The sequence below is a fragment of the Erithacus rubecula genome, assembly GCF_903797595.1.
Source record: "Erithacus rubecula genome assembly, chromosome: 11".
NCBI classification, from domain to species: domain Eukaryota; kingdom Metazoa; phylum Chordata; class Aves; order Passeriformes; family Muscicapidae; genus Erithacus; species Erithacus rubecula.
The window spans coordinates 8,400,898-8,414,845 of record NC_136663.1 but is presented as its reverse complement, the minus strand read 5'-3'; the positions used below and the strand labels follow the sequence as shown (position 1 = coordinate 8,414,845).

Genomic DNA, 13,948 nt, shown 5'->3' with positions numbered 1-13,948 from the left:
CCACTCCAGCTCTGCAAAGGGTGGCATCTGATCATGATCAACACAGATTTGGCATTTCACAGGAACAGCATTAGCTTAGATTTGGCTCATCTGACTTAGACAGTAGCATGTGGCACTCTGGGAAGCCACCTAGATGGCCTTGCTGCTCATGTACCAAACTTACAGAACTGGCACAGCTAGAAATAAAGCTTGTGAGGTGTGAAGGACATGGGTTTACTCCAGAAACAGGGCAAAGAAATTACATTTACCCATCTTGCTGGCCACTGGCCAAACTGAGAGCTGGGATTACCCTTAAAAACTGAACAATTCATTTCAGAGACCACTTTTGGGATTTTAGTTCCATCAATGGTGCTGCATTTTCTGTATCTCAAACTGCTCCCAACTCTGAGCTTAGTATTTTCCAAACTGTTCCTGGGAGGACACTCACAGCCCCAAAGCTTGACCACCCTGCCCAGCTGCAGCCCCATCTGGCACAGTCTGGCTGCTCTGCACCTCCCCTGGCCCTCCAGGCTCACTCTGGCTTTTCCACACAGACTAGCCACATTCTGGTCATTGCACTACTCAGCCTAGACACAAACTGCCTGCATGTAGGAAGGAAGCTGCCAAACAGCTTTACCAAGTCTTTGGGAGAGATATCAAAGGGAATACAAACTGCTTTTCTCCTCATACAAGATGCTGCTAGAGGATTCAGAAGAGAGAAACCTGGTAAGGTTTTGTAAGCTGTATTTGCCCAGCTTCCTTGAAGGGAATTGAATGCCTGGGGAAGCAGGAGTGGCTGACAGCTCAGACATACAGAAAGGTATCCCTCTAAAAAATGAATCCTCCTCCTTTCACTCTTGCCAGGAGTGCTGCTGGCCCATTCTCCTCTTCCCCTTCCTTTCAGCCCATGACATGATGGATAAACAGAGTAATGCTGACTAGTCCTCGGGAACATGCTTGTAATAACAATTGCAAAGTCTTTGCTGTAGGAGAATGGATTGTGGGAAATTAGGAATGTGGTGCAGCTGTGTAAGACAGGTGGATGGTATTGAAGGAAGAAAAGCAAGGAATGCTTGTGTGTATTGACCATCACAAAAGAGTAAATGGGCACACAGGTGAGGGAAAAGGGTATAAAAGGTTGTACTGGGGAACAATAAAGTGTTGATGCTTGTCACCATCTTTGGTGTTAGTTGTGTGTCCTCTGTCAAACTGTGTGGAACAGCTTGGGAAGTTGACAGAGAAAAGGTGTGCAGGTTTTTACTACAGGACAATAAACTGACAGTGTCAGTCAGGTTGAGACCACTGCCCAGAGGTGCCAAGCACCAGCACTGACACTTTTCTTCAAGGAAGGAAACTGGTAGAGCAACAGCAACCCTCACTCTGACCTTGGGTTTTAAATCTTACTGGATGGGTAACAAGGCAGCCTCACAGTGGCAGTGGCTTCTGGTGCTTGTCATCCACTAGCCCAGCTTGAGCACTGCTCCTGCCAGCTGCAGCTTGCACAGTTCTTCCCTCAGTGTGCATTTGGACTTAGCAGGCTCAGCTCAGCTGCGAGGAGGCTGCTTGTGTGCAGCTGCCCCTCTGCTCACAGAAAACTCTCAAGAGCTTTGCTTCTCCCACAGCTTTTGGGGACCACACAATGTCTCTACCCTGCCCCTGCTTTGCAGGCACCAAGCTTTTCTGCACAAGACTGCAAACACTGCAAGCTGCCCTCTGAACTGTGTTTTTGGGCATCAATGGAGACACATGGCCAACCTGATCTGCTAGACATCATTGGCATTATGAGCCATCGTGTGTGAGAGGACTCCCATCTTTATAGAAATGCCTCTAAAATGCACCACAAGAGTATATGCCCAAAAAAAAAGAAGAAAATATTTCCAGGCAGCCCCACTGATCATTATCAGTTTCCACCCACTGCATTTCACCAGCAGTGGAGCTCCCCTCTGCAATTTCCAACAGGCAACAGGAGGGGTTTGCCTTTGCTCTTGGCCTGAGTCACGAGCCTCACAGACAAATGAAGGGCTGAACTCTTGTCTCTCTATTACTTCCAGCCTCAAGCAATCATCTGCCCCTGGCTCTTGGCTAAAGAGACAAAGCTGCTCCCAGCAAGGTGAGATGCCCCTGCACAGCTTTGTGATCCCATGTGACCATACCTGGGAGCTCTGCCAGTGCCCAGAGCCACCACCTCTGGGAACAGCATTCCCACAAACCATTCTGGATTTGAGAATGTAAGGAAAGACTCTTCAGAATCTGGCTCTGATGTTCCTGCTCCCTCCAGTGAGTTTCTAGTAAGACTAGACAGAGCAATAATTAATTGTCTCCGTTTATTTCATTTGTAACACAGTAGAAAAAAGAAAGTACAGACGCTTTCCGGACACAGTAATACCAGAATATTTTTCAGGGCTGGCTTCTAAGACATAACACAACAAGGAGAGAACTGCACTGAATTTGAGCTAAAAATGAGAACCCTAAAGCTACACAAATCCTAACACACTACCAAACCTGTGTCTGTACCTCTTAAACCTCTAATGCTGACAACCTAGCGCAGAACTGCACAGAGCTTGTATGGATGGGGCTTCATGGTGCTCCCAAAGATGATGTCTGTGTTGATTTCCTTAACTCCTTCTGGTACAGTGAACTTGAATTTCTGCAACAGGCTGCAGAATATGATGAAAAGCTCCATCTTGGCCATGGTCTCTCCCAGACAGACACGGTGACCTGCAAGGATGAATGGAAAGAGAAGTCAGTCCCCACCAAGGTCTGTAACCAGCACCTGCTTCCTAGCTTTCCACAGGAGCATTGCTCATCAAGGAACAAAGACCTTTGCTGAATTTGACAATTTCCTCTCAGATTGAACTGGACACACAATTGAGATGCCTGCAATTCATCTTTGCAGGATCTCCTCATATTGTAGAAAAGATACCACAGAAGCTTCTCAGAAGTTTCATCCTTGCTTCCTAATTTATAGGACTCCCTAGTTTTATAGATAGATATAAAGGATATTATAGATATAAATATAAAGGATTCTCCATTATAGAAAGAGATTTCAGTCTTTTGGTTCCAAATATAAACAAGAAGAAAGCATCTTTAGGTTTCCTCACAGTTTCTGCTTAGTACAGGCTGACTTATCTTCCCTAAAACGTGAAAAATCAGAAGACAGAGGACATTCTACACCTGATGAAACATTTTCCTACATAATGGTTTCAGTGAAAACAACTTGCTAAAGAAATTTATCCACTTTATCCAAATTTATCAATTAACTCTGTCAAGAATATAATTCCCAGAGACAGACAGTGACAAACTCTGAAATGCAGTGGTCAGGTCATTCAATTTGGATATGAGAAACCAATTCCTCTTCTGCCCAATTTGGACCAGAAACCTGAGCCTGACATTTACACATCTCCACTGACAGCTCTGACAACCAGAATATTTTCTCCTGGCATGATCTCCAAAGGCTTTTGTTTGTTTAAGCTTCTATAAACTCACACACTGGTGAAAGAGCAATTCCAGAAGTTCCACAGGAAAGACACAGACTTCTGGATGTATTTGATCTTGCTTCTAGAGCTCCCATTCATTTCTCTGCACTGATGAACACTGAATTATTTATACAAAATAAATCAACTCCACCACAGCAGCCTGCCACAGAACATCTACTATAGTGACACAACCCAGCATATACAGAGGAGGACCACGATCAACAGTGTAAGGACTCAAGTTCCTAAGTGATTGGGAATTTTGGGACCTTATTTGTTTTATCTTCTTTGCATTTTCACAAAAATCTAAGATTCAAGTGTTTATACAATTGCCAAAGAACTTATTTTTGCAGTCAAACAGTTTTCTGGGCTGGGAAAACCATGTGCTCCTGCAGTTTGGGGTTACACTCCTCTTTGAGCTTCTCCACAATGAAAACAACACAGATTCTTCTAACCCACACACCTGGGCTCAGCTCTCAGTTCACTCACCTGCTGAGAAGGCTAAGAAGGCCTCTCGGGTCACAAAATTTCCACCCTTGTCCAAGAAATGGCCAGGGTTGAACTGGTGAGGTGTTTCCCAATAGGCAGGGTCAACAAGAGCAGAGTCTATATTTGCCATAATTAGAGTGCCCTGAAAGGAGATGCAGTTGCACAGTTCTGTCTCTCACACATCAAGAAGAAAAGGACACAAACAGCTTCCAGCTATAATTCTGCACACGGAGAGGCAGCAGAAGTGAAACATTACATAATTAGGGGAAAAACAGTAATCTCAAGGGTTCTGAGGGTTTTTTCCTCAAAAAACAAATAAGCAAAGAAACTTCAGTGTTTTGGGTTCAGGGATTTCCTTCATGTCTCTTTTTCCAGTCTATTAGCAAACACCATAGGATGTTCTGCAGTTCTTTAGCACCTTATCCTAAATCTAGTGAAATGATCTTCCTGCCCTGAGCTGGAGGGCAAAGGGTTTAATGGTAAACCTTCACTCGTGGCCAAAGATCCCACTGGAATAGAAGGGGTGTCAGTACCTTTGGAACATGATACCCTAGGACAGTGGTGTCCTTCACAGCTTCTCTGGGGAGTGTGATTAAAATGATGCTGCTGAAGCGGAGGATCTCGTGAACCACAGCGCTCGTGTACGGCAGCTTCTTACGGTCCTCGTAGCAGATCAGATGGGAGCGACTCAGAACAGCATCCAGCTCCTGCTGGACTTTGTCTAAAAAAATTTTTAAATATCCATTGTAGATATAAGAACAGTGTTTTGCATAAAACAGAGCTTTTATTTCCTTTCTGGAGTATAGTAGTGATAGAAAAAAATCGCAGTATACAAATAGTTTGTATTTACCGTATCCTAAAGTGTAAATGTATTTATACAACCAGCTACTTATGATTTTACTACACTCTGTTTCCTAGCTGATATGTTCTATATTCAGACCCTCTTTCCACAAGCTAGATTTATGGAGCATTATATTTAAAGGAGAGGGAGAAAATTGTAAGTAAACCAAGGGCTTCTTATTAAGAGATCAATTCAGTTAAGCTGTTGATTTTACTCCAGATAAATATAGACTCAAAGCACACTAATGAGGGTGTTGCAAGCAAGCCATCACATCAAGCTGATACATGTGTAGTACTGAGAACTGAAACAGGATCATATTACTAAACCATCACCAAGTGTTAATCTCTTTGGCTGCCATCTAAACTTCAGTAACTAGCATACCTTATACAGTCTCAGATGGTTTGGGATCAGATTTTATACTTAAAACTTGGGCTAGTAAGCTAAGAGGCATTTTTTTTCTTTATAATCTATCAGAATTTGAAATGCATGCATGTGCTCAGGGCTCTGCTCTTCAAGCATTCTAGCACCACAAGCATGAAAAGAATTTCTACCCCTCAGCCTGAGAGTCAGCAACATGTACTTGGCTTAGTAATTCATGACCTCTGAAAACCTTCTACCAAATCATCCAAAAATTTTGAAACTAGTGTGCAATTATGCTCTTGTCCAGAACTGCTGGATCATCTTTTTGTCTTCCCATTACTGTCTTCCTTTTCTGTTTAACATTTTCATATATTAGAACAAATCTATCTATTTTACAGAAATTCAACTGGTGCCTCAGTTAATGAACTCAAATAATATAACCTTATTACACATTCTGGATACCAGAAAAGCATCACTTTTCTCTAAGAAAAACTCTTATTTGACCTTGTTTGTTTTCAGCCTATATCTTCCATTATATGCTTACAGTGCTGAAACAGTCTGACAAAAATCAACAAGACCCAATACAGTATCAGAAGTTGAATATCCCTGAAATTATTTTAAAATCTGTCTAAAATTTTTTTACCACATTGGCTTATTAAAAGAAAAGCTCAAAAATTATCTTTAAAGGAAAATAAAGCTTGATCTTAAAAAAAAAACCCTTAATCTTAGCCAAGAAAAAAAGAAGTATAACAGAAAATTGCTCTACTTGAATCATATCCATGCTTGTGTGCACAACTCACCTTGGATGTCAGGATAAACCAACATAAAGAGCAGAGCCCAGCGCAGAGTGGTGGCTGTGGTCTCTGAGCCACCCAGGAAAAGGTCAAAAACAGACTGCACCATGTTGTCTTCATCAAATGTAGAATTGGGGACATTTTTAGTCTACAAGTGTCAATGAGAAAGGTAAAATGGGGTATAGCTGTGTAACAGCACTGAGCCAGACAGTGATCACTGTATCTAAAGCAACAAGATTTCTAGAGGACAGAGAAAATACAGATACTTGAGCACAACACAGTTATAGGCAAATACTTTACTCAAATGAGTACACTGATATTGTTAAATTACAGGTGCTGTTCAATGTGCCAGGTGTATAATTCTGTTATGCTGCCTTCTAAAGGGGGATGTTGACTTCTGTTAACTTCCACAGCAGAAAAACACATTTCAAAATAGTTTTATCTCACCCATGACACTCTTAGCAAATTTGCTGATTCCAGCAATCTAATATATAATGTTATTCTTTTAAAGATTTTTGCTTTTTTCAAAGCAGAGACTGCCAACATTTTAAGATTGTCAAGATACTCATACAGCACTACTAAGCACAAAAATAATACAAGACAAAAAACAATCAGAATTAGGCAAGCACCTAAATAGCTGCACCTTTTCAAGGTCCTCCCTATTGCCCAGCCCTCACTAAGGATTCCCCAGTATGATAACCAGCCAATGTAAATTATGTATACTTCTAGAACAAGTTATTGAAGTAACTATTCAAAGCTTGTATTTTGAGTTTGACAGCAGAGTTTTTAAGCTCTACTTGCAGAGCTCTGCAGTAATATGGACAGACAACAGCAGGGAAGGGACAGGGAACCCCTATGGTTGGATCTGTGTCATGTACAGCATTTATTACTCACTTTCTCTATCTGCTTCAGGTAAAAGTCAATGAAGTCTTCTGGTTCATCTATTCTGCCCTTTTCCCTGTGGCTTTTGATTTCCTGCCTTACAAAAGAACGAACAAAATCCCGGGAAAATTTTGCTTTCTGGGGAGGTCCTGGGATGTGCTCTGCAAGCCACGGGAGCATTTCACACAGCTGGGGAGCAAGAATTCAGCACAGAGGTAGTTAGGGACACTATAAAGAAGCCTTGTGATATAGCATGGACTTTTTGGTGCTAAACTGCTGAATTAATTTCTCTGGAGAAAATCCTGTGGCCTCAAAAAGGAATATTTAGTACACATTGAGTACATAAACACACAGTAAAACCACAAATTAGGGACAGCACGGTTTCCACCCTGGATTTTTCCCATCATTACTGCATAACTCCATTTGTATTTGCCCTGTTAATTCACCAACAAAATATTCTACTTTTGCAGATAGATGTAACATTCATCAGTATTAATAGATCTACTGTTAATAAACATCTACCTATCACCTTAGCACCATTCTCACACATAGTATCATCATCTCACCTTAAAAATACTGGTATTCCTATTACAGTAAAGGTCATTATCCCAAACACATTACCTTTGCTAAGACATTCTAATAAAGATTATTAATACAATATTCATAATTTAATCATATCAAACCCAAAATACTTCAGGTCCAGTTCATATTCTCAGTCAGTATTCAATAATGCAATACTTTAATACTTTAATAATATACATACTGATATAATTATATGTCAATAAATAATGAGCTCAATAATCAATAAGTTTCATATTAGTAGTATTCTAATAAATAATCGATATTCTCACATAATAATAGTGGCTGTTCCCAAAAGCCACTATAGAATTGAAGGCTTGAATCAGCAGGCGGAAAGTTTTATCCTCTCGGGAGAAACGATGTCCAAAAACCACAGCACAAATCACATTGGAGACAGCATGGACAATGGGGAAGGAAGGGTCAACAGCTTCTCCTGCAGACAGAGAAAAGCATTCATCTCCAAAGCACTTCCTTCTCCTCCTTTGTTAAGAGAACAAGATTACAGTGACATTTTATAAGAGATGTCCTCTATGGTATTTATACTGTTACTCAGAAAAACCCAAAATTCACTAGGAAAGGTAACAAAAGATAAACTTCATTCAAAAATGAAGACAGGAAAGCCTCAAATCTTTAACTCCTGACCTTGTTTTTTTTCTAAATTTGCTTTTCTTTTACTTTTTAAGCTCAATCTTGTAGTTGATCCCAAAATACAAACTGCTGAAGTTCAGCTGTACAGTAATCTCAATGGGGTTTTTTCTCAAAAAATAAATAAGCAAAGAAAGTTCAGTGTTGTGGGTTCAGAGATTTCCCTGCTGTATTCCTTCATGTCTCTTTTTCCAGCCTGTTAGCAAACTCCACAGAATGTGTGGCCTGCAGTTCTTTAGCACCTTATGCTAAATCTGCAAATCTAGGTGTGCTCCAAATAAATTCTATTCTGTAACAAAAGTAGTCTTTACCCTTAGAGTCAAGCAGTCTGTACTGTGTGCACTGTGACAATTCCATACCCTCTTTGTCTCTGAAGAACTCAACCAGGTAATGGGCCTCAGTTTGTATCCCACGCTCCATTCCTTTATTCCCCATTCCCAGTTTTCGGAGAGTTCCAATTCCAAAATGTCTCTGTTGTTTCCAGATGAGACCATTTGAGACCAAGATACCTTTAGCCATCAAAAATGAATTTTATGTCATATTAAAATTCATACAATTGTGAATGATAAACACAGTAAGTCATCTTCACAGTAAGAGTCATGCTGTCACTCAAAGAGGAGGAACACATCAGGGCAGTGTTCTTGGAATTGAACTGAATGTTGTTAGAGGCAGAGAAAACACCTTGGTTAAGACATTACCACCTCTGCAAAAAACCCACTCAGATCTCTGGACTCACACACCTGCCTTTGAAACCTAGTCCTATTTTTTCTGAAGCATCTGTTGTCTCTCATCTTTGGGAGATCCTGCTCTACCAGAATCTTTACACCAAGTATCAACTTCTTTTTCTGGAAAGGACCCTTCTGGAAAGACAATGAAGCCAGGGCAAGAACCACCCAGCCAAAATGAGAAGGAAAAATGGGCTTTAGCCAATCTGCAAACAACTTCTTAGGATCAAGAGTTCCTGTGGGACAGAAAGGAACCCCAGGCTGCTGTGCTGTGGGTTTGTGTTCTAGCAGAGACCACTCGGCATGAAACATTTAATCTGCTTGGGGGGGAAATGTCCCTTCACCAGTCTAGCCTGCACTTCCCCTAGGCAAGCCAGTTTGCTCCCTGAGACTGCTGTTTCACTCCAGACTGGGATAACTCTCCCCTATTCCTTCCAGGGAACCAGGGCCAGGCAGGTGATATTTGTGCTGCAGAGTCACAAACTTGCAGATGAGCTGCAGCTGATTGTTAAAGCCATCCCTGCTACAAATTGAGAGTTTTAGGGCACTTTTCACTATCCAGCTACTTTTCTCCACAGCACCCAGATAAAAAGTGGCAATATAGATCCTTCCAAATGGACTGAAATGGCCCCAGACTCAAACATCTCTATACCTTAAAGTGGTTTCTCTCTACTTACTTTAGTTAGTATTACAAATTAAAGCTTCCCAGACTGTAGTTCACATGAAACAAATCCTGACTGAGGGTAAAGGCATCTGTTATACATTCTCTGGATAAGAGGCTGATGGAAACAAGTTCAATTATTTCTGTTTTAAACACATCACTATCTTTATTCTCCATCCATTGTGATTCAGCACTGTTTGTGATAGCACAGTACAATGCTTTGAACACTTTGGCTGATAAATTTAATGCTCCACTGGCCTTCCTGTGACCTTGTACTTTGGAACGAGACCAGATCAAAGTTCTGTATGTGCTTTCCTTACAGCAGCTTTTGCTGTAAACAAACAACTGGGAGCATAAAGATTTACTTTAGTCTCAGCTTGCAGAGGAGGCTGCAGGCTCAGGATTATTTCAAATCAGGACATGCAGACAACACTAAGAATGGACAAACAAGACCATGCTGTTCTGATAAGATTCTGAAATACATGTGGGCCAGTGGGATTTGGAGACTACTGAGGATGATGCTTCAGAATCATATGATTCACACGGAAAAAATCAGTTGGGAACTAAGGATTTTTCAGTAAGAGAAACATGAGAGGAAACAAAGAAAGTCAAGGACTGAGCCCTTCCACAGACATGAACATCTTACCCTTTCCATTTGCCATTTTGTTGAAAATGAAGGTCTGCAGTCGCCCCGAAACATCCTCTGAGTTGTTGGTGAGGCCATTCTTCACAGCTTGGAACCCATAGAGCACCACCACAGGTCTGTGACCCATCCACAAGGTGCAGATGTTGCCATAGGTTTCTGCCAGCTGCAGGAAAGACCAGAGCCAAAAAAAACCCATGGGACAAACATCAACAAACATGCACACACGATGAGCTGCTCTCTTCCAGGACATTACTCAGGGGTTCAAGAGGTAAAAATGGACAGTGGCTGTGTTTTGTGGTGCTTTCCACAGAAAGGGTCTGGGCTGTCTGGGGACACACCACACACAGAAATGTGAGCAAATAAATAATAAAAGATCCTTTTCTAGAACATGGCCTGAACATGGCCAAAATTACCATGCTCAGTTCTGTTTAAGTTGCAAACATATCAGCTTTCATATGAATTAGACTGTCTGTAGGTTTTTACCTTAACTTGTTTAGGCACTTCACTTCCACAATTCACCTTCTCTCAGGGTTCTCCCCACTACCACATCAGCCTATCAACAACCATCAACCTGTTTTTACAGGTTTTGCCTCAACAGCTCTTTAGTTCACTTTTGCAAATACATACCTTTTTCAGGCTCCCATGATCAGCTCTAAAGTTTATCCACCAGATGCTTCCAATGATGGGAAATGGGGTTGGTCCAGGAGGAAATCCACGACTCTTCCATTGCAAATTCAGGAACTGTGCACTCAGAAGAAACAAAACCAAGGATATGAGAATTACACTTATCATCATTTCACACTTTCAAACTTGTATTATAAAATTGCTCCAAATCTGTCTGTTGAAATGACTCTGTACTGTTCTTTTTAACTCTACCCTGTCACATTGAAGATTTCTGAATTTTCACCTCCCTTCTTTCCTACCACTCTTCCTGATCCAAGAAAATGAGGATTATTTCCATTCTTGAGTGTTATTTAATACTTCACTGTGCTGCAATATGCTAATAGATACCATTATTTTAAGATGCAGCAGGGGCTGGATCAGAGAAGGTGGTTACCTTAGGCAGAAACATCCCTTTGAGCAATCAGTTTGATGGAACACGTCACTCAAAGCACTGACTGCATGCAAGGACTCGGGCACAAAGCTCAGCTGTCAGATGAGGGCAGGAACATCCATCAGGTAGCATTCTTGGGCAGAGGTAAAAGGAAGCTGTCAGCAGCCTTGTACAACAGTGGGTGCAAATGCAGACTTGGGAACCAAGAGCAATGAAATGCTGTAATTTGAGTTTTCACAGTGAACAATACAGATGAACTGCAAATAGCACAGTGAAAAATCAAACATAACTAGTACTATTGGCAAAAAGTGTAACAGACCTCACACTTAACTGCTTTTTGGGGCTGAGTTCTTGTACCCTATGAGGCTTCATGAATTAGTTTCTGCCGTATCTCAGTAGCAGAAGTCCTGCTCAGCAGAATTAATTCCAGAGCCTGTAACTTTATTTTTAACTCACAGCACCTGAAGCAGCATATGCAAAGACGTTTTCAACACAAAAAAATTTCCCTACAAACAGGAGCAGTTCTTAGAAGATTTCTAGAGTGCAGCTATTGAAATAGACTGTTTGAGATGTTGGTACTATGCTGCCTTATGAAGAAGAGCAGACCTTAAAGGGATGGGGCTGTGCAGTGCTCCTCAAAGGAGTGTCTTTAATTCCATCAGGCAGGATGAATCTAAACACCTGGAAAAGGCTGCAGAAGACAAAGAACTCCATGTGTGCTGCCTGCTTGCCCAAAAATATACATAGCCCAGCAGAAAGAACACAAGAAGGCAATTACTGATCTTAATTGCTGTTTCCACCACACCCCTGCTGTCTTGCCCAGGGCTTTCTCTGAGGCTGTTGCTCCTCTCACAGCAGAGATGTCCCTGGGGGGTGTCATTCTGTCTCTAGATTTGCTGTCTAAAAAAACTCAACTCATCCTCACAACTCCACTTGCATAATCCACTGGTGTAACTTACCAGCTGGCAGAAAGGACATCAGGCAGATTTTGAAAGCTCTTTTCACGTTTTATTCGTTCATCCAAGTTCTTCAGCAGCATTAAAGGCACTTAACCACTGTTAACAAGAGCAATAACAATTCCCTGGAGAAAAAAAATCTTTCCTTACACAGTAATTAATCTGGATCCAGAAATTTCTTCCAGTGCTCAGGAATCAGTTGCAATATATTGCAAATATATTTGCAATATCCACACTGCCCTGCAGGAAAGGAGGAGTTGGTCCTAGGCTGTCTCTAAACCTCTGTCCCTGGCAAATTTATCTGAATAAATCTTACCTCAAATTTTCTGTTCTCTCCACAATTCTGACATTCCAGGAGCAGCATCTGGGCTAATAGATACTGCTCTGGAAAACTGTCAAAAAGAATGCTGAGGCTGCAAATACTCAAACATAAGGAAATGCTAGAAATAAAACTGTCTGTACATTAATTACTTCTTTCTGACACTTAGTGGAAAAGGGTATGTGCTATGGTTAATTTATTAAATTCTTGTCTCTGTTCAGGTCTTTTGCAGCTGACTGCAGAGCACTGCCAAAATTACACAGCACTTCACAAACCAGGGAGACAGAAAGGGCACCAGGCCTTGGTAGCTCCCACACCATCAGCACATGCAGCACCACAGCACCAGGACAAGGTCTGCATTGCTGTCACCTCAATAGCACTGCATTACAGCACCAAAACAGGCAAAACTAACCAACCAAACAGCCAAAACAGAGCAAATATCAACAAAAACGATGGGAAAACAAAAAGAGAAAGGTTTACAACAGTTGTTTTCCTTCCTAATAGCTAGAGCTCTTGCTTTTTCTGGTTCTGCTCTCACTGCATGCCAGTGATGTCAAAAACTTGTTAAATCTCTGTAAGATTAGATATAGCAACTAGTTTTATTTTGAGATGACTGGGATGTTTATGTATTACTAGCAGGAAAAGTAAATGATACATGGTACAATTCATTGTAAAGCAGAGTGACAGAATTTAAATGAACTCCATCAATGTGTGTGAATTGCAGGACTTAAGTGGATGAATTAAGGACTAAAATACAAATAAAGTAATTGTAAGATCAAGCAGGTAGAGGCAGGTGTTTACAGAGAAGCTTTCTGCAAACAAATTATTTTGGGGAAAATCAGTTTTCCTGGTTCCAGTGTCTTCATTAGATGTGAACAGCCTCTCTCCATGCAAGCCTTACTCATTATTATCTGACACATACTGTCACAAGAACTCCTTGGCAGAGATGGAAGATATTTAGACAGCTCAGAAAACCTCTTTTCTAATGAAGGTTTTAGAGCAGGGGAGTGGGAAGAAAAGAACAGAAACAGTCATACCTGCCATTTACAACTTGACTTTCATGAGTCAACCTTCAAGCTCTTTCAAAAAGTGAACATCAGGGTTGATTAGGCCCAGAGAGACAAAGCAAGTTCATGAGAGTCACAGACAAGCTATGAACAAATCTAGGAAAAGAATCTGGTCCCATTCCAGAACTTTGTCTATTCAACCTAAAAAGCTCATCAATCAAGTCCCAACAAAACAGATGACAGCAGGAGGCAAAAGCCTATGTACTTTATTGATAATGTATGTCAGCAAAATTCCCTTTTCCTGAACTGACAGAAACACAGAATGGCCACATTCTCCCTCTCTCAGTGCTTGCCTGGACATAGTGTCAGTCTAACTCTCTTCCCTCAGAGAAATTCTGATGCCTCCAACCAGTTAACAGCTCCTGTAAAAAACCTCTTGAAAGACCAGGGAATGCAGGGGAGGAAGAGACAGCTAAATGGAGAAATCCAAATTAGTGTCTCCACTGGTAGGGGTGGGGGGAAGAAGAACAACAAAAAA

At 41.3% G+C, this 13,948-nt stretch overlaps 1 protein-coding gene across 2 annotated transcripts; it reads right to left on the bottom strand.

The window, feature by feature from the left end:
- Positions 1 to 2,289: 2,289 nt before the first annotated feature.
- Positions 2,290 to 12,539, bottom strand: LOC306806182 (cytochrome P450 2J6-like). Of its 2 annotated transcripts, none has more exons than XM_079314663.1 (10): positions 11,735 to 12,539; positions 10,702 to 10,815; positions 10,075 to 10,237; positions 8,402 to 8,551; positions 7,670 to 7,830; positions 6,831 to 7,007; positions 5,943 to 6,084; positions 4,475 to 4,662; positions 3,942 to 4,083; positions 2,290 to 2,697 (listed from the first exon to the last, which is right to left on the bottom strand). In XM_079314663.1, exons 1-10 carry the CDS (start codon positions 11,840 to 11,842, stop codon positions 2,519 to 2,521), a joined length of 1,524 nt encoding a protein of 507 aa, XP_079170789.1. In that variant the 5' UTR covers positions 11,843 to 12,539; the 3' UTR covers positions 2,290 to 2,518. The 2 variants fall into 2 exon arrangements, with proteins under 2 accessions (XP_079170789.1, XP_079170790.1); XM_079314664.1 differs by having other exon boundaries at positions 11,810 to 12,539.
- Between the last annotated feature and the right edge of the window lie 1,409 nt (positions 12,540 to 13,948).

Coding starts and splice junctions, on each gene's coding strand:
- LOC306806182 (XM_079314663.1), bottom strand. CDS start 11,842: ATGGAGTTCTTTGTCTTCTGCAGCCTTTTCCAGGTGTTTAGATTCATC. Junction 8,552..10,074: donor CAAAATGGCAAATGGAAAGG/GTAAGATGTTCA, acceptor TGATGGCTAAAG/GTATCTTGGTCTCAAATGGT. Junction 7,831..8,401: donor GTTCTTCAGAGACAAAGAGG/GTATGGAATTGT, acceptor CTCTGTCTGCAG/GAGAAGCTGTTGACCCTTCC.